This window comes from Rhinatrema bivittatum, chromosome 1 (assembly GCF_901001135.1).
Source record: "Rhinatrema bivittatum chromosome 1, aRhiBiv1.1, whole genome shotgun sequence".
Lineage (NCBI taxonomy): Eukaryota > Metazoa > Chordata > Amphibia > Gymnophiona > Rhinatrematidae > Rhinatrema > Rhinatrema bivittatum.
Genome location: NC_042615.1, coordinates 56,523,375 through 56,543,606, shown reverse-complemented (window position 1 = coordinate 56,543,606; position 20,232 = coordinate 56,523,375). Strand labels below are relative to the sequence as shown.

General features: G+C 42.2%; 1 protein-coding gene across 5 annotated transcripts in view; it reads left to right on the top strand.

Moving 5' to 3' along the window:
• Window positions 1–20,232, top strand: part of SH3D19 (SH3 domain containing 19) — a 247,586-nt gene that overhangs the window by 83,829 nt on the left and 143,525 nt on the right. For 4 of the 5 annotated variants that reach the window (XM_029605834.1, XM_029605745.1, XM_029605658.1 and 1 more), the window contains one exon: window positions 19,050–19,090. In XM_029605834.1, the coding sequence (XP_029461694.1) occupies window positions 19,050–19,090 (41 nt within the window). Of the gene's footprint in view, window positions 1–19,049; window positions 19,091–20,232 lie in introns of those variants that run through there. The other variant, XM_029606005.1, reaches the window with a different exon arrangement.

Sequence of the window (20,232 nt, the reverse complement as noted above, 5' to 3'; positions counted from 1 at the left end):
AAACCGCGCGCCCATTGGGCGGCGCACCGGCATCTGCTGCACGCCGCAAGATGGCCGATGATATAGGCCGCTTCCGGGTCCCGCCTCCGGGTCCTCCCCTTGATGTCACGCTCCTCAGCCGCCGGAGTTCTCCATCGGGGTAGGCTGAAAACTCACCCCTGGACTCAACAGCTGCTGGTATGAGGCAGGAAAATGTTCTCTCCTCTCACTTTCAACAGTAGTCATGTTTTATTTATTTTATACACACTGTGTATATACTTGACTGGTTTGGATTACCTTTCCTTTGTTTGGTATCTCAGATTCTGATTGTAGGCCTTGGCCTATGGTTTGATTCCAATGGCACTGGCATTCCCTCTTTGGGAGAGGTTTCAGTGGGACTCGTGATCTGGTAACACAGTTGGCTCTTGCCTTAGGAGTAGAGTAAGCCTTTGGCTGCTTGGGTGATTCAGCTGAAGAAAAAAGCCATGTTTCTTTACTTGCTCTCATCGTGTGTTTTCCTGCCAAGGGGAAAAAAATACACTTTACCTGTCAAAGACCTATTATCTATTGGAAACAGACCTTCTTGCTGCTTTTATGTGGCCATCGCATTAAAACAGTTTTAATAAGTTCAGTAAGACAAATTACAAAAAGATGCCAAGTTTTCACCATAGGAAGTTCATTGTTCAGGCCTTGATGTTTTGTGTGATCTGGGAATTCAAACCCTCTTTTCTGGCTCATTTCTTGCCTTTGTTATAACTTAAGCCCTCCAAACTTCAAATTGGTGAAAGAATGAAAGAACACAGACATCTGGCATTCAGCTAGTAAGATGCATCGCATGCTAGCGTTAAATTATACTTCTTTTTTTTTTTTTACTGTTTCTTCCCCCATGCCACCCCCCTTTTTTGGGATTAGTATGGAGTTGTGAGGAGTTTTTTCATCTTCAAAATGGGATTCCTGCACTCATCAAGGCAAATAGCATAGTAACATAGTCGAATTGTGAGTGTGTAAAAGTCGAAGTCTTGAAATCAAATATCCTGGACAGATACCACAACAGTTCTGACCGACCTAAAAAAAAAATAATGCATGGATGTAATAGTCTTACCCAGAATCCTTCATTCTAGAACTTTATTTGTAGCATTCCTTTATCTAAGACAGTAAACAATACAGAACCATTACTCTGTCAACAGTATTAGAAGCAGATGGTCCAAGAAGCTGGGAGGAGAGAAAGCGTATGGAAAGGAAGGACCGCGCTAGCAATTCAAGATATGCTAAGCGATTGAAAACTGGAATGGAGAAAAAATGTAACGAAAGATGAGTGGAGCCAAGCAGATGTTTATATGAATAAACCTTAGAATACTGAATCTAGGAGTTGGAGTAATGCTGTCTTTCATAATCCATATGTTGTAAGACTTGAACTGTATACAATAAAACAAATGTTTCACTCATGGTTACAAATTAGCTATTTACTGCTAGACTTGTTCTGAGTATATAAAAAGTGGCAATTCATCTGGATGCAACCTGTTTTATTTTGTGCTGATGTTTCAAGTATTGTCTAACAGCTGTTGCTCCATTAAATTTTTGCTCAGAAAAGCACTGGATTTCTTGCAGATAAAGTAGACCTGTATGAATTCAGCAGCTTAATACATCATAGTTTGTGAACAGTTCTTATACTGATGTATACATCAGAACCTGCAAAGGTTTTCTCTAGGTCCAATATGGCTGCCATCAGAAAAGTACAGAAGATGTATTGGACAGATAGCAATAGCCAGAAACATGATAGAATTAATACATGCGTGAAGTGCAAGTGCCAATATGAGGATTACTGTATGTACAGTGGCTATAGGAAGTCTGCATCCCTTTTCAGAATGTTAATCTTTTGTTGCCATATAGCCTAGAAGTAAAATGTTTGTTCCAGGTATCCATGCATCCTACCCCACAATTGCCAAGTAAAAAATGTATTCCATCATTTCTTAGAAAATGAAGAACAAATAAGAACATGGAATAACTTGTTTGGATAAGTTCTTCAGTAGCAAACTTAAATACATAAAGCACGCCAAGTGAAATAGGCTCCCTGTGTTCTATTTTAATGATTCACATTATGTCAAGATAAATTAAACACTTTTGTTTGTTCTGTCCACTGGGTAGTGCATTTGAAAGCAAGGACCCAACCATGAGTACCAAGGACAAAAGAATTCTGGGACAAAGTTGTGGAAAGGCACAGGTTTGGGGATGAGTATAAAAGAATTGCAAAGTCACTGAATATCTCTTGAAGCACAGTCAAGATGATTTAGAAGTTTATAGTGTGTGTGTGTTGGGAAGGGGGGGGGTGTCACGTGATGTGGTAGGATTAGTAAAATGCGTCACGCAGAGCTCCGGGTGCCGCCTCCTTCATTTGAGCCTTTTTTCACATTTTTAATGTGATCTGCTCCTTTTTTTTAATAGAAACCTGCAGTACTGTGGGACGTATGGGATGCAAATCAAACAGGAGAAAAAAACAAACTCACATGCTAAATGGAAAAATTGCATTAAAAATTAGAACTAACCTGAGAATCTGGACTAATACAGAAAAGTGCTTTAAAAAGTGCTTTAAGTACAGACTTAGGGAGGAAGATGCTGGAAGTTGCATCAAAATGACCTTGTATACAAGTTTGGGGCTATGCATCCCAACTTCAGCACAAAAGTATGTGGACTGTTCAGCTGTAGGTGCCCCTCTCGGACAGTTTGCCCTCTTCATTTAATGTAGCATGTCTTGCCACAGTGGCCCTGCAGGTGAGATTGTGCCCCATGCAGGGATGCAGTCTTGCATGCAAGACCATTGTGCCAGTGCGTACTGTTCGGCTATACAGAAAGCTTGCACTTCCATTTTACGTGCTATACCTTGCCACAGTGGGGAAGGCACCTATAGCTAAACAGTGCATACTGGCTCCATGGCACAGTGGCCTTACATGCAAGATTGTGCCCGAGCTGGGATGCACAATTCCCACCTCCCATGCAAGGCCACTTTGGGAAAGGAAAGGAAGAGGGATTGTGAGTGAGAAGGGAGGAAAGGAAAAGTGATAGAGTGACTGTAAGGGGGATGAAAGTGCACTATACAACTGTTTCGCCAAATTATTCCCATTGAAGGACCTTTGACCAATTAATGAATTTTGTCCCTTTTTTCTGCGTCATATCTCATCGAGATGACTGTGAGACTTTTTGGGGTTTATCTGCCATCCACTAAAAGGGATTTTGCCAGTTATCTTTGATCAAACCTTCTGGATACCCAACCAAAGAAATTGATCAGATTCATCTGATAAGATTTACCTCTGGTAAAACCGTGCTGCCTCGGATCTTGCAGGCCACTGGATTCCAAAAATTGCACTATTCTCTGTTTTAGCAGCGATTCCATTAGTTTGCTCACCGCGGAGATCAGACTAACTGGCCTGTAGTTCCCAGCTGCCTCCTTACTTCCACTTTTAATGAACAGGAGCCACATCTGCCCTTTTCCAGTCGTGCTGAACTACTCCCGATGCTAAAGCATTGAGAAGGTCAGCCAGTGGAGCTGACAGGACATCTCTAAGTTCCCTTAGTATCCTCTGAACTATACCATCCAGCCCCATTGCCTTATCTACTTTGTTTAGTTACTTCTTCATGAATATACTATTCTGAAAATCGATTTAGGTTTACCTCACTTCTGATCTCTCTTGTTTTCATTTTATGTGGTCCTTCTCCTGGACTTTCCACAACGAACGCTGAACAGAAATATTTAAGCAATTTTGCTTTTTCCTCATGAGCTTCTACATATTCTTCCCCTTCACCTCTTGAGTTTCACTAACAAAAAAAAAAAAAAGTTGAGGATCACATGATGTGAGAATGTGATCCTCAGTTACTCTTTTTTTAATCTGTTAATTTTTTTTTCTTTTTTTGTGGCTTTTGTGGTATAAATGGACCATCTGATTGCTTCTGCATTACTTCATTCAGGTTTCTTTGTCTGGGTAGTTTGCTTAGATCTGCAATGACACCCAGACCAGTCCAGAATGAAAAGGGCAGGTCCAGATTTGCAGAGCACAAGATGGCTGAAGCAGTACATGGTCCACCATTGCCCGGCTCTGCTGATGAGAGGATAAATGAATCTGCCTCAGCAGGGTCACTACTCTTCAAGGTAAATTTTGAAAACACCTGCTCTCTAAGTTCAATGATGGGTATACTCTACTTGTAGATACCAAGAAGCAGTTAGAGGAGGCTGAAACGCACCTCATGGAGGCAGACGGATGCAGGCCTTGGAGACAGAGACATCAGCCTTATAGTCTGCGAACTTTAAAAATAAGGGGCAACTTTAGGACCTGGAGAACAGGTCAAGGAGAAGTAATCTTCAATCGATTGGCTTCCCTGAATCTGTTACAGACTACGATTTTCCTGATGTGCATGAGGAATGGCTACCGACAGCTTTAGGCTTCACAGATACATGTAGCTCCCTCTGTATAGAGCATGCTCACAGGCTGGGAGTGCGGGTCCCATTACAGAACCTGGAATGAAAATTTGAAACTCTAGGCACAAGGAAGAAATTCTTCAAAATTATCGCCCGAATAGAGACTTTAAATTTGAAGGACAGCCTATTCTTATTTTCCTGGACTGTTCTACAACTGCTGCTGCAAACTTGCAAAGCATCAGACTCTATTTATCCTTTAATTCCCGGACAAGTATAGAGTGATTTATAATATGACTAAGGTCTATGAGTTTGTGGAAGAAGTGCAAGTTTTTCTACAAACTGTTTTGGATACAAGTGAGGAATTAATCACCTACTGGCTCTATGGGACTGGTGTTATAGCTAAATTGGCATGCTGCTTCTCGGAGACCTGCAAAAGTTTGGGGTTTTTTCCTGCCTTTTTTTGGGGGGGGGGGTGAACTCTCCCTTAGACTATGGGCTTAATATTATTCTTTATTTTGCAACATGGGATCTGAGTGTTGGTTTTTTTTTTGGATGATCACATGAGGTATATCTGATTTTATGTGCTGTTCCCTTTGCATTGAGTTGCTCGCTCAACATACGTCAGACAGCAGGCCATTTTTTCCTGGTTAATGTGACATCAACAGGATTTGTTACACCCTTTAAAAATTTGCAAGATTTCATGTTTCTCCATTTTTACTTGAACACAGTTCATCTTAAATGGATAATTGGACATTTAGTGGTATTTCTGAAACTAATCTAGCCTGGGACCGTTATTGAAGAGTGATTTATTTTTCTTTTTTTCTCTTGCTTTTTCTCATATAGGCCCCCCCCCCACACACATTTTTTTAAAATATATTTTTATTTATATTCTGCTTTTTGTCACCTCAAGGCAGATTACGTTGGAAGTACTGTAGGTATTTCCCTATCCCATAGACACACAATGGGAGAAAAACTGTAGTGAATCAGGCAGTAAGATTGTACTTAAGGCAACCTAGGATAAAGGAGCGACAGTGGGATTTGAACCCTGGTTTGCCTTGTTCCTAGCCCGCTGCTCTAACCACTAGGCTTACTCCTCTGCTTGGTACACTGATCCAGGGCTCATGGGTAGGCCAGTTGGTATGGAAGATTTGGATCTGGGAAAGGGTGAGGAAGAGGGGGGGACATGAGATTGAAGGCAGGAAGGGATATGGGGAGGGTATATTGGAGGTTGGGATTGTAGGGAGTATGTTTTATTCTTTATAAGGGAGTGGGATGGAGATGGATTTATGTTCCACACAGAGGGGCCGATACAATAAGACACACATTGAAACTGGGCATTCGTATTGAGCACACAGCCACATCTCCTGAGTGCCCAATGCAGTATTTAAATGAGGGGCTGTACAAAAAAGGACGTGCACTAGGGGAGAATTGTACATCCCTAGCAGGCGCCCATAGTTGCGACGGGCGCTCAATACGAGCATCCATTTTTATTCTGCTTCTTCTGGCCATTTTGTTGAGGCTGCTGAAGATGCCCATAGCTAAGCTCCTATTGCTGTGGGCATCTAAATTGTGTGTCCTGAAGAATTATTTTTTAAATCAAACAAATTTAAAAATTTATTTTTTTCAATACTGCAATCAGTAAATTTGTGTCATATTGATAGTAAGTAGGAGGAACCATGGAGGACTGTATTTTTTTAATTTCTCATGAGCCCTTGACTCATGGATTGACTTTATGCCACCTCTGGGGCTGGAATTAAATTTGCCCCATTAAAAACTATGCGTTGGGTGCTCAGTGATTTTCTGCATTGAGGGGTAATAGCTAATAGCACCCATCACATGTAAATTTCATGTAGATGAGGTTGTCAGCTACGCATTTGTTTGGTCACGTGTTTTGGACACGCTAACTTCTTTATTGCATCGGGTGCTAGTCTAGAACGTCCAAAACATGCGTAAACTTGTGCGCTAAACCTTGATTGCATCGGCCCAAGGGCATACTGTTGGACAGTTCTGATTCAAGTGGCTGGGATCTAAGCTAGCGGATGTCCAAGTCACAGGGATGTTTATTGCTGTGGTTTGCAGTTGGATACGGTTTACAGTGAACTTTAAATTGGGTATTGATTTAAATGCAATGCATAGGGCCTAGAAGATTAGTCTCTCGCCCCTCGCTCAGGGGATCTTGGACACGCTGGTGAAATAACATGGGAAGATTTAACTTGAAGAGACTGTGTTTGAAATGGGACCATCAGCCCAGGGCTTATCATATTTCAGACAATAACCTTTTTATTTTCTGAAAAGAGACTTAGGAAAAGTAGAAGGTTTCCTTTTTGGAGATTTATACAGAAACAAACTAATCCCAAGAACTGCTGTTTTCAAATTGATGGATAAGTGGGATATTAGTGGTATTGGTCTTGTTAATCTAAAGCCTTGTATAGCTTAGTTTTCTTTTGACATTTAGGAGATTGGCTAGTAGGTACGGGTTTCTGTACCCATCTTTTCTTGGGAAGAGCTCTGCTTAGGCCCTTAGATCCTTATTTTGTATTGCATGGGCCTCTTCCTTGGTTGCCAGTTTATCATAGAGACAGCCCTCTTGTATCAATGTTGAAATCTTGGAAATGATTCTCTCTTAAATTACAGTTGTGGAGTTGGATTGTTCAGTTTTTCCCTCCTTAAGGTAAGAGAGACTTTTTACCTGGACTCAGGAAACAGAGAGTAGGATTAAATGGACAATTTTCTCAGTGGAAGGGAGTGGACAGTGGAGTGCCTCAGGGATCTGTATTGGGACCCTTACTTTTCAATATATTTATAAATGATCTGGAAAGAAATACGACGTGTGAGATAATCAAATTTGCAGATGATACAAAATTGTTCAGAGTAGTTAAATCACAAGCAGGTTGTGATAAATTGCAGGAAGAACTTGTGAGACTGGAAAATTGGGCATCCAAATGGCAGAAGAAATTTAATGTGGACAAGTGCAAGGTGATGCATATAAGGAAAAATAACCCATGCTATAGTTACACAATGTTAGGTTCCATATTATGTGCTACCACCCAAGAAAGAGATCTAGGCATCATAGTGGATAACACATTGAAATCGTCAGCTCAGTGTGTTGCGGCAGTCAAAAAAGCAAACAGGATGTTGGGAATTGTTAGAAAGGGAATGGTGAATAAAACGAAAAATGTCATAATGCCTCTGTATCGCTCCATGGTGAGACCACACCTTGAATACTGTGTACATTTCTGGTCGCTGCATCTCAAAAAAGATATAGTTGCGATGGAGAAGGTACAGAGAAGGGCGACCAAAATGATAAGGGGAATGGAACAGCTCCCCTGTGAGGAAAGAGTAAAGAGGTTAGGACTTTTCAGCTTGGAAAAGAAACGGCTGAGGGGGGATATGTTAGAGGTGTTTAAAATCATGAGAAGTTTAGAATGGGTAGATATGAATCTATTCTTTCAGATAATAGAAAGACTAGGGGGCACTCCATGAAGTTAGCATGTGGCACATTTAAAACTAATCAGAGAAAGTTCTTTTTCACTCAACGCACAATTAAACTCTGGAATTTGTTGCCAGAGGATGTGGTTAGTGCAGTTTAAAAAAGGATTGGATAAGTTCTTGGAGGAGAAGTCCATTACCTGCTATTAAGTTCACTTAGAGAATAGCCACTGCCATTAGCAATGGTAACATGGAATAGACTTAGTTTTTGGGTACTTGCCAGGTTCTTATGGCCTGGATTGGCCACTGTTGGAAACAGGATGCTGGGCTTGATGGACCCTTGGTCTGACCCAGTATGGCATTTTCTTAAGACAGGACAGACTCCTGAAATCCAAGTGAGGACAAAGTATCAAGGAGTAGGTGGTGGTTAAACTTTGTGAGGTGGATTCACACTAGATTACATTCTGGGAATATAGAAGTACTGCTTTGTATGATATTGCAATATATACTGTCTGTGGTTTGGTGTTATCGTTCTGTCTCACATTATAAAATTATATATAAAAAAAAACAAAAAAAGAGTAGGCTGTGATCAACAGTGTTAAAAGCAGCAGATAGGTCAAGGAGGGTAAGGACAGAGTAAAGACCTTTTGGATTTAGCCATAAATAAGTCATTGGAAACTTTGGCAAGGACTGTTTTTAATTGAATGTAGAGGACGAAAACCTAACTGGAGAGGGTTTTTTTTTGTTGTTGTTGTTGTTGTTGATTTTTTTTTAAAGCTTATCCAGATTTTGTCACCTGTCTTTCTCCTCTGTGATCTCTTATAGTTTATATGAATGCTAACCTTTTCTCTTTTTCAGCTATTTCTTTAGAAAACCATGCTGGAGTTTTCTTCTTCCTTTCTTTATTCTCTTTCCTAACAAAAAGGTTAGTTGCCCTTTATAATACCATCTTTTAGTTTTGCTCACTGCGCCTCTGCTTCCCCTAGTAATAACAAGTTTATGAATATCCTCCATTAAATCTCTCTCCATTTCTTCTGTCCATGACGGAGGTCTGTATATTACATCAATATAAATAGATATTCCATTCCCTCTTTCCAGATTAACCCACAGTGCCACCTCCCTTCCTCGTAAACCCTGCAATTCTCTTGCCTTAATATTTTTATATATAGTTCCATGCCTCCTCCCAGAATAGGTTTTAGCCCAGCATAACTACTTGATATATGTGATTTATATTCTGCTTTTCAGGCAATTCAAAGTGGATTACATTCAAGTACTTTAAGGATTTTTCTATCCCTAGTGGGCTCACAATCTAAGGAGCCAATGCAAACAGAAATGTGCTGAAAGCGGGCGCTGAGTGCTTAGCTCCTCCAGGCACCTCTCCTGGGTGTGCCATGCAATATTTTAATTAGGGGACGCGCTGTCAAGGAGGCACTAGTGTTGATTGCACACCCCTAGCGCCTACTTGACAGCCGGCGCCCAGGAGTGGTCGGCTGTCCGCCGGTTAAGAAAATGGATACTGAATTTATCGGCATCCGTTTTCCTAAGCGGTGCACAGCCACTGGTTCGGAAAACGGATGCTGGTTAACTGAGCATCTGTTTCCCGAACCTGACATCCGGCACTTTTTTAAAATATTTTTTTTTTTTAACTTTCATTCCTCCGACTTAATATCACCACGCTATTAATTCAGAGGATGCACAGAAGAGCAATATTTTCTGCTTTTCTGTACAACTTTTTGGGGTGCTCAGAAATGAACGCCTGCTCCACAAAAATGTATTGGACGTACATTCTTTTTTTTTTTACTGCAAGTGGAGTGAATAACTAATATCCTCATTGACCTGCATTTGCAATGATGAGCGCTGTTAGTTTCCCAATGCGTCAGACGCGGGTTGTGGAGGCGCTAACCCCCTTAGAGTATAAAGGGCTGTGGACGCGCCTACACAACCCACATCCACTACCCCTTATATAACAAGGGGTCTAGCGCATCCATTTTCCAAACCTGCTGACTGCGCGCTCTCCTGGGCTTCCGCTGCTAAGGATGCACTGGGGGTGTGCTATTGTCTCTAGCGCCTCCTTTTTAGCACAACCCCCTCATTTACATACAGTATCGCGTGCCCAGGAGAAAATGGCTGGGCGTGTGTTGGGAAAGTGGGTGCTCAGCACTGAGCGCCTGTTCTCCCGCGCATTTTGCTGTATTGGCCTGAATGCAAGGCTGACCTTCCTGCTTGTTGACAAACAGAAAACACTCACTCTGCAGGATCTTAACTGGAGATCTTCTCTGTTTGTCTTGAAGAGCTATAGAAATTTGGGGGGGGAGGGTCTCCTTCCCACCTTTCCCCATGGCAGTCAAGTTGGGCATACGTAACCTGTTTTCTCTCCTGGAGATGGGCTAGAAGGGAAGCAATCCTACAAGATTGCTCTTGTCAGTGCTGTCTCCTGCCAGCATGCAGACAGAATAGAATCAGTTTCTATGGAAAATGACTTTTATTTTCATTAACAGCTGCACAACACATTTTTTCATTTCAGTTTTTTTTATCTGTGACATTTTTGTTTGAAGTAAAATAATCTTGCATTGCATTGATATATATATATTTTTTTATGATTACTTTTAATGTTTTAGACAGAACAGCTATGGCCGCCACATTGAGTTGAAAATTTTTATTTTTGCCCTCTGGGATCCAAGTGGTTTGTGGGAATATTTTGTGCATTGCAGACACGCAAAAGGACAATAAATGATGGGAGGACAGGTTAATACAGCATGCAGCATTCCTACTGAACCAAGACTGGAAGATTCTGCACCACCGGTCTTGGGGTTTGGATTCTGATGATCAAAATACGATTAGAATAAGCCAGATTGCTAACTGGATCGTTTGGCATTTCCTGTGACCTGTAAAATCCCTTTCTGCCGCTGGCTACTTTCCTCGGCTGGCCATTAAAGGCAGCGATTCCCCAGGTCCATTCCTGCTTCCCTGCCCCCCCCCCTTTGCAGTGGAGGGGGGGGGAGGGAGGGAGGGAAACCGTGCAATGGAACGGGAGACTCCTCCCCTTCAGGAAAGAAGAGTATACTGATCTGGGGAGGGAATTGCTCCCTGATCTGCCACGCTGCTGTCTCCTGGAGGGGAAGGGTAAAGAGTGAGGGGTACCTCGGAGCCTTCTGTCTTCTCTTCCTTGTTGGATGGTTAAGGCAGGGGGGGAAGCATTGGCTATTTAAGTCTCATCTCACAGGGCTTTTGGTGCAGAGCCTGCATCATTTTCATAGTCCTCCTCTTGACCATCTCCACTCAGTCTGTATCCAGAACTGGACGCAATACCCAAGATATGAGGTCTTGAAAACTTCATTCATGGAAGAGGGGAGACATTTTGCAAAATCTTCTTCAGTCTCAGGTGTTCATGCTTTATACGTCCTTAATATGATACCTTCAAGGATTTCTGTTAAAGGTCAGCAGAGCAACGCCCAGATTTCCTTAGATCATATGGTTGCCATGGCTATGTTGGAGAAACTGTCAAACTTTAAAACATTAATGTCTCAAGAATTAAATATGCAACAGAGCAAGAAGCATGTCATACGTTTGCTGGTTTGAGCAGGAATCTGTAAAAATATTTCTTCTAGTACCACTGCTTTACGATGATAGGCTCAGTCCTCCAGATTCCCATTGGGATAGGGAGGAGATAGCAGAGTGCTGGAATCCTTCCCTAGACCTAACCACACTCCTTCGCCCCCATTATGCAGGAAAAAGCAAATTAAGGACATGAGGATTCAGTACAGGTTTGTGTGAACTCCTTTCCTGGAAGGAAAAGGTGGGATTCTCTCCCCAGACCTGAACATAGTACTCTTTTGGTTTCCCCATGCTAACTCAAAAAAGTGATCTGTTTATTCTAGAAGGGGGTGGATTAGATGGACATTCCAATATCTGGAAGGTATAAATGATGCACAAGAAGCAGACTCTTTCCAGTGAATGGGATGTTGTAGAGCAAGGGGCCATAGTGAGGATGCAAGACAGTAGACTCAATAACACCAAAAATATTACTCCACCGAGAGGTGGTGGATGCATGGAACAGCTTTCCAGTGAAAATGATGAAGGCAAAAACAAATTTTAAATAATCATAGGATAAGTAAAGGAAATCATTAGCCACAAAGAAGTTACCCCCTCTTTCTATTACCATGGATAATACTATCATCTGCCCAGTTGTCTTCTCTTCTCTCTCCTACTCTGTGCATATTCAGAGCACTGACAAAAATATAATTTTTTTTCCTATAATATCACCAAAATCTGTCTTCCTTTCTGAACATGCTTCCGGACTCTTATCCACTCTCTTGCTTCTCACTTAGACTAATGCGACCTCTCAGGTCTGCTACTGAACAATCTGTCTTCACTTCCACCTTTACAAAATGCAGCTGTCTGACTTGTCTTCCTCCAATGTCATTACAATCATGTAACTCCAGCCTCACTACATTGGCCCCCCCCCCCCCCCCCATCCACTTCTGCATACAGTTCAAGCTTTTCTTACTCGGCTTCACTCTGCAACTCCCCATTACCTCTCCTCTCACTTCCCCTGACACCACTGTTCTCCCCCCCCCCCCCCCCGAGCTGTGCACATGCTCACAGATCACAAACCCCTGCACACGTGGCGAAACATAGTGCGCGTAAGAAATCCAAAAATGATTTGTATTAATTTTGGTTTGCGGTGCACAAATTTTAACTGTGCTACAAAAAGTTGCACAAAAGAAAATGTTTGTGCAAGTATCCTTTTAAAAATTAGAGGAGACCTTGCTGGACGCCCTCATCCCTTGTAACCTCTCTTCATCAGGCAAGCAGCTCTTATCTGTGCACTTCCCTCCATTGCCAGCTTCTAACTTCGAGCTTTTTGTCGTGCACCATATTATTGGAACAGCCTTCTTGAGTTGATGCCTGGTGACCCATCTCTGCCCATATTCAAGTTCTATCTAAAATACCACCTTTTCAAGGTTGGTGTTAAATCTTAAACCCTGGCTCTTCCTCCTCATAGCCTTGTTGATTTTAACCATGAATATTGTATCAAATAAATTTTCCTATTCTAATCTGTGTGTTTTGGCTACACTGTAAGCATTATTGAAATAAGTACTGAAGAAAGCCAGTGACCAAATAAGGTCTCTAAAGCATTGTAACACTAAGGGGCCGATGCAATATCATGCACGGTAAAAGGGGGCGCTCGTATTGAGTGCCCGTTTCCCTAACATGCGCAGATCCACTTGTCCTGGGCGCCCGATCATGTATTTAAATGAGCTGCCACATTAAAAAGGACGCATTATGGAAAATTGTGCGTCCCCCAGCGCTCAAATGCATCGGGGCACCCAGAAGATGGGGCCGTGCACCCGTAAGGAAAACGGGCGCTCAGTACGAGCGTCCATTTTATCCCGCTGCAAATAATTTACACGCTCAATATGCACACGGCGAAATCGGCCTGGAATGTGCATATGTATATTGTGCCTCCAGAAATTTATTTTTTTTTAAGAGTCCTTACACTTTCCTTAAATTTTAATCACCACAAGCAGTAAATCTTAGTATTGCAAGGATATAATTAAGAGGAATCACAGAGAGCAGTATTTTTGTTTTTTCTTGTGCCCTTGACTTGCCATATGACTAAACACTAGCCCTGGAGCTGGCATTACATTTGCCAGGTTGAAAAGGATGCATTGGGCAACCGGTGATTTTCTGCATCGCAGCTAATAGCCTCATCTGCATGGGATGAGCACTATTAACTATCGAGCCGATTCAGTATGGTGCGCTCAGCCGAAAGCACCTTTAGCCCCCATTTGGCCGCACGTTTTCGACACGCTATTTTTACCCCTTATATAGTAAGGGGTAATAGCGCGTGGAAAACATGCGGCCAACTCCCCCCCCCCCCCCCCCTTTTCCCGAAACTAATAGCGCCTGCAACATGCAAATGCATGTTGATGGGCCTATTAGTTATTCCCGCACGATACAGAAAGTAAAATGTGCAGCCAAGCCACACATTTTACTTTCAGAAATTAACGCAGCCCAAAGGCAGAAATTAATTTCGGCCGGCACATGGAAAGTGTACAGAAAAACATTAAAAAAATACTTTTCTGTACACCCTCCGACTTAATATCATAGAGAGAAAAATAAAAAAAATCTAAAAAAAAAAAAAAATCGGCCCGCGGGTTGGAAAATGGACGTTCAATTTAGCCAGCGTCCGTTTTCCGAACCCGTGGCTGTCAGCGGGTTGGACAACAGACGCCGGTAAAATTAAGCATCGGCTGTCAAACCCGCTGACAGCCGCTGCTTCTGTCAAAAAGGAGGCGCTAGGGATGCGCTAGTGTCCCTAGCACCTCCTGTTTATTGCGGGCCCTAATTTGCATATTTTTTTTACTGAATCGTGCACCCAGGAGAGTGGCCTGGGCGCGCGTCGGGAGAGCGGGCGCTTGCCAGCTCTCCCGTGAGGTTTTCTGTATTGGCCCGTATGTGTGTGTTTGGGCATGCTTTTTGGAGGCCCTAATCCCCTTATTGCATCTGGTGTTACTCTATCGTGTCCAAAACGCACGTCCGAGGGTAAAGCTGTGCGCTACATTGGGCGCACTTTATTGCGTCATCCCCAAAGTAATTTGGGCAGACGAGATGGATGCAATGGTTCTTTTTCTGCCGTCACGTTCTATTTATTTGTGTGTCTTGCTTCCCCAGATATTCTTTGTTTTCCCTTTGGGGTTTCTCACCGATCTTACTTGGACTTTCTTTCAACATCTGATTCGGCAAAACGTCAGGGGGTGGTTGTTGACCCATTGTTCACGCTCTGCCCACACACACATTTTCTTTTTGTACTTAACCTCTGCTATTCTTTAATGTCCATAAAATACTCTTCTCCGTTGTCTGTCTTCCTGTTGAGCTATTGTTAAGAGCCTTTTGCTAGACTCCCTAATATGTCACTCCAATATTTGCAAAATCCAGTACCTCATTTGTTTGGCTGCCTCCCATGCCACACTGTCACTTACTTATGCCATGTTTCTTCATCAGCTTTCTGTTGAATACCAGGTAGTATTCAAACTACTGTCTGCTGATCTTCCCTAAGTGAAAGAGAACCAGAGAAGAAGAATCTCAGCTGGATATATTGGATGAGCCATGAGTCCATTAGCATCAGCTGCCTTTATTTACTACATGCTACTATCCTTTTCCTTTAAATGAATTCATGGCCTTGCACACTCTCAGGCAAGATAACTTCCACATAAGAAGTTGCCTTACTGGGTCAGACCGAGGGTCCATCAAGCCCAGCATCCTGTTTCCAACAGTGGCCAATCCAGTTTACTAGTACCTGGCAAATACCCAAACATTAAATAGATCCCATGCTGCTGATGCCAGTAATAAGCGGCGGCTGTTCCTGAAATCAACATGATTAATAGCATGATTAATTTATGGGCTTCTCCACCAGGAACTTATCCAAAACCTTTTTTAAACCCAGCTACACCGACTGCCTTAACCACATTCTCTGGCAATGAATTCTAGAGTTTAATTGTGCATTGCGTAAAAAAGAATGTTCTCTGATTTGATTTAAATGTGCTACTTGCAAACTTCATGGAGTGCCCCCTAGTCCTTGTATTTTCTGAAAGCGTAAATAACTGATTCACATATACCCGTTCAAGTCCTTTCATGATTTTATAGACTTCTATCAAATCCCCACTCAGCCATCTCTTCTCATATCTCACCCCCTCTCTCTTATTGACCTGACTGCATACTTTCCTACTTCCTGTACTATGGAATAAACTGACCTAGGATATCGAAGTTGCCCCATCTCTCTGCTTTTTTATCTCGTCTATTCTGTTCTTACATAATTACGTATAATTGTTGAGGATGAAAGAAGACCCAGAGGTCCATCGTGCTCAACTTTTTTCTGATTGCCAGAATGTTAATTTATCTGTTTTTCCATTTTCTATTTATGTAGCCTTTCTATTTTTTGTTATCCATATAGAACCAAATATATAAACAATAAAGCCTGCTATTTCAAGCAGTGCAGAATAAGAACAAATGAAAAACGTTAGAGGGAAAAAAAAAGAATCTCCAGGAAACCTAGGAACCAAAAAGACAAGTTAATAGCTTGAGTAATTACTGTTGCTTTAAAGGAAAGAAAGACTGAAATGATGTCACTTTGAATATTATGTTAAAAGGAGTAGGGGAGGCAGTGTTAGGCATTCCAAGGATGTTTGTTTTCCTGTTTAATATGTAACTGTAATAACAGGTTTCAACATCCTTCCAGTAAAACAAAAACATTCTTCCCTATGCAGTTGTTTTTCACTGTTTACAAGGTAACGGAGAGTTGCGTGCTGCACTGCTGAGACGCTACGGGACTGTAAAATTGTGGTAGCAGATTTCCATGTGTGCCGCTATAGGGCCGCGTCCTCACTGCTCCTGGAAGCCTTGCATGTTAGCATCGGTTGTGAATGTTTACCATGTGCTGGGTATAACTTTTACATCTGTTCTGGTTTGATTATAATCCCAAGAGAAATGGGTACAGCACAGTTATTCCTTTTATATACCATGCAGTCTCTGAACAAACAGTAAAGATGTAATTCTCTTTTTACATTAGATATCCTTTTTCTGCGTATTGCTAAATCCACAACCTTTCCCTAGCTTTGCAAACGTTGCATTCTTTCACTTCATTAAGGATTAGGCTTTTTGCTCTGAGAAGCAAGGCTTATGTTTGTTTGTTTGCCAAATAAGCTTATCTTTCTGAGAAATAAAACCTTGTTTCATCAGATCATGGACTGTTTACTACTCTTACTGCTAGCACTACTTGTGTTCTATAAGCATTACTAGTACATGTACACAGATACAGTCCCTACAGTGTGGAACTTACAGTCTATCATTTTTTGTTTATTGACCTTTATTTCCCTATTGTAATCCCTGGACGGATATGTGCAGAATAAGGGCCAAGGGGCGCGCGCACACCTCACTTCATTCTTAAAATGTGGTCCAGGATTCCCTGGGGGGGGGGGGGGGAGATTAAGGTTTAGCCCATTTTTGTTTTCTTAAACTGCCGTTTTACTCCATGGTATAAGCACAGATAATGTCAGAGGTAGCAGCAATAATCACCCTGGAAGCTGGATGGTTTCCATCTCCTGTTTTTAGTTGTTGAGATGGAATGAAATTTGTTTAAGGTTCATTGATATTAAAGACCAATTGGTGTACACCCTGAGTTCTGAAAACATTTGTTTGTTTATTTATTTATTGTTTTTGTTATACCGAGTTTCATGATAGGCATCACATCAACCCGGTTTACAAATAACAAGGAGTGTAAAGCATAACGTAACGTAAAAAAACAATATTTTCAATAAGAACCTTGAACTTTAAATACAGTGAATCAGAAAAAGGGAGAGGGAAAGTTACAAAAAACAAGGAAAATAAACTTGGGATGGAAGGGGAGAAATTGAACAGCACAATATTTACATTTCAGCCTATTGATACATCTCTGACCTCAGACTTGCAGCAAAATGCATTCTAGATATGCAAACCAATTCCATTAGTTTTCTAGTCCAATTTAGTGAATTTATCTGTTGCTGCTACCCATTGTTAAATGGTTGGAATCTGGCCCCTCTTAACAGGATGAAAAGGCCCCGTTCTAATCCCTCTCCTCTTCTCTTTTCCTTTTGCCTGGTTAGTACCCGGTTGGTGCTGTTACTTCTGTCCTCCCAAGTGTTGCTCACCCGGGTCAGTAGTGATATCCTTTTAGCTGTTACTCTCAACCCCTCCTCTCTCTGGTAATGGATGTGAATCCATTTCTCCAGGGTGACCCAATCTATTCAGGTTCTTTCTAGGTGAAAGATGCCACTTCCTAAAAATGGCACAGAATCTGAGTCCCTTTGGGCTCTAGGGCACTCAGCAGGTAAAACAAGAAGAAGGAAAGATCTTGCTTAAAAAAGAAAAAAAAGAGGGGGGGGGGGGAGAGGGAACCCGAATGTGAGGCAGGAAGGGTGGGGGGAAGCGCGGGGTTCCAAAACTGTGACCTAAATAGGGGCCTTTACCCAGGCCTTTATCCATGAGAACCCTGGAGTCCTCCCCCGCCCCCCCCCCCCAAGAAAGCATGATCCAGCCGAGGACAGGAAGAGGCCTGCTGTCTCCCCAAGAACTGAGGAATCCAAGCCCTGGGATGGTGGCAGAGGTTTATAATAGGGCCAGAGCACACCACCCTGCTTCTCCCGCCTGGGGGAGCCAAAACCGACAACTCCCACCCAATAAATCACTCTGCTCCCCTCCCAACAAATGGGACCAGCCTTTCTACTAGAAGATCCCTTTAGGTCAATATATTTATCCTCCAGAAGAAATTCCTTCTTGATAGGGAGACAGGCTGACTCGCTGGACTGGGAAACTCGTAACCCTGCTCCGCTCCGTTAACTGGTGTGCATAATGTTGTGTTCTGTTTCTCAGTGAACAGCAGAAATCCCCTGGTGTATAAGGGCGGGCACACCGGTGTTCCTGTTTATCAGCACCGCAGACATCTTACTAGTTCATTTAGAGAGGTTATGGTTTCACTTTACAGAGCTGGGATGGAGAGCGAAGAGGTTGTATTTCTATTCCTAGAACAGTTCAGAAACTTGCTGTAGGTGGGTACCTGTCTCCTTAAAATAATGGATGGCCTGCTCTAGGTTTAACTCCTCCGCAGGAAATACCATCCAGTTGTATCCTGGAAATATGTAGGACTCGAGAGAATTGGGAAGAGGCATTGCAAGCAGACTGTTGGGATAGTTCACAGACTAGTGCATCCAGCTGCCCTTCTTTATAGGATGCAGGCACCTTTCCAGCTGTGCTATTTTTCCCCAAACATGCAGTGCTGGACGTGTAAAAGAGCAGTCTCATTACTGCTTCTAATCATATGCAACACGTCCCCGTGATAAGGTAGCGCTGCGGTCCAAGGAAGGATACGAACTTAAACTGCAGACAACACAGTGCAGAAGGGAACATTTCAGAAGGGCTTGCTGTTCTGAAGTGGGAGTCCTGGTTTTCATTACGAGCAGCTGACTCTGGGTGGATACTTCTTTTTAGCCTTTTCAGGCAGACGTCTACAGTGGTACAAATCCAAAAAGAAATGAGCTTGGCTCTAAAGTATAAAACTGCCCTGCCCTCTTGGTATATTGCCTTTGGTTAGAAGAACACTGTAGCAAGCACTGCGATGTCTGTGTGGAGCAGCAAACTTTGCAGTTTTTGACTCATTTGTGAAAACTGATGGCTTCCCTTTCTGATTTCTTTCCAGCCAAGGACCTTTGTCATCCATTAGAGCGGTAATCAAGAGAAGTAAGTATTGTCTTTTCCTTTTATTGTGCATTACTTTTTATTTATGCATCGAACTAGAAGTATAGCTAAAGCTCATTCACCCATCCAGTCCTGGGAGGTTTTTTTGGGTTTTTTTTACCAATTTACTGCAGACCCCAACTGATCACTGATTTTACCCTTGATTTCCCTGCGTTAAGGGCCCCTTGCCTTTTCAATTCTGATATTGCTTTTGCTTTCATCACCTCCACTGGGAGCTATTTGCTGTCCTTTTCCAGCCTCATACCCTGATCCCTTATTTTAGAACTTAAAAATGCTTTTTTTTTTTCAGTGAAAATGTATACCCTTTCGGGGTTTGTCTGCATTTTGTCTCCCACATGCTGCTCCTCCATACCACCTACATTTAGCTCTTTAAGTCTCCCGTTGATAAGGATCTCTGCTCTGTCTATATCCTCCTAGAGATGTGGCTTTCCAAAACTTGGACACCTGCAGCTCAGGCCTCACCAAAGGCTGGGGCAGAGGTAGCTTCAGTTCAACAAGGGTAGGCTGAATCAGTCTAGTTTTTAGCCCTGCTGTACCCACACACTTGTAGTTTTTTGGTTTTCTGAAATGTTCTTATGTCTGTATTCTTATCCCCGCCCATGCACGCGCCCTGGCTAAAGAAATCCTGAAGCCTGAGAGAGGACAAACTCCCAAGCGAACAAGAATTTTGGTTTTTGTAAACTTTTTTTCCAGGAAGGGCCAGCTCTAAGAAAACAAAAAAAACCCAAAACCATTGTTACTGTTAGAAATCAACCTTGAATGTAATTACCAAAGAGGGAGATTGTTCTCGGTCTCCTGTTTGCTCACTAGGGGTTTCATTCAAGAAGATATTGATTCCCCATACTGCCCTTGTTTCACATAAATATTTTAGTTGTCAGAATTGCTTTGCTTTCTACAGGCAGATCAGAAGTGCCTGTCACACCCGATTTGCAATTCTCTGCCGTGAAGACTTGCCGTATGGGCCCCAAAATATATATTTTGAAACCATTTTTTCTTTCCTTGTGGCTTTCCAAAACCTATAAATAAAATATTACACAAAGATGACTATACATTATCCAAAAGACTCTGTTACAGGGGAAACAGTTTGTGTTATACTGCAAACTTAATCTTCTTTGATACTTCAT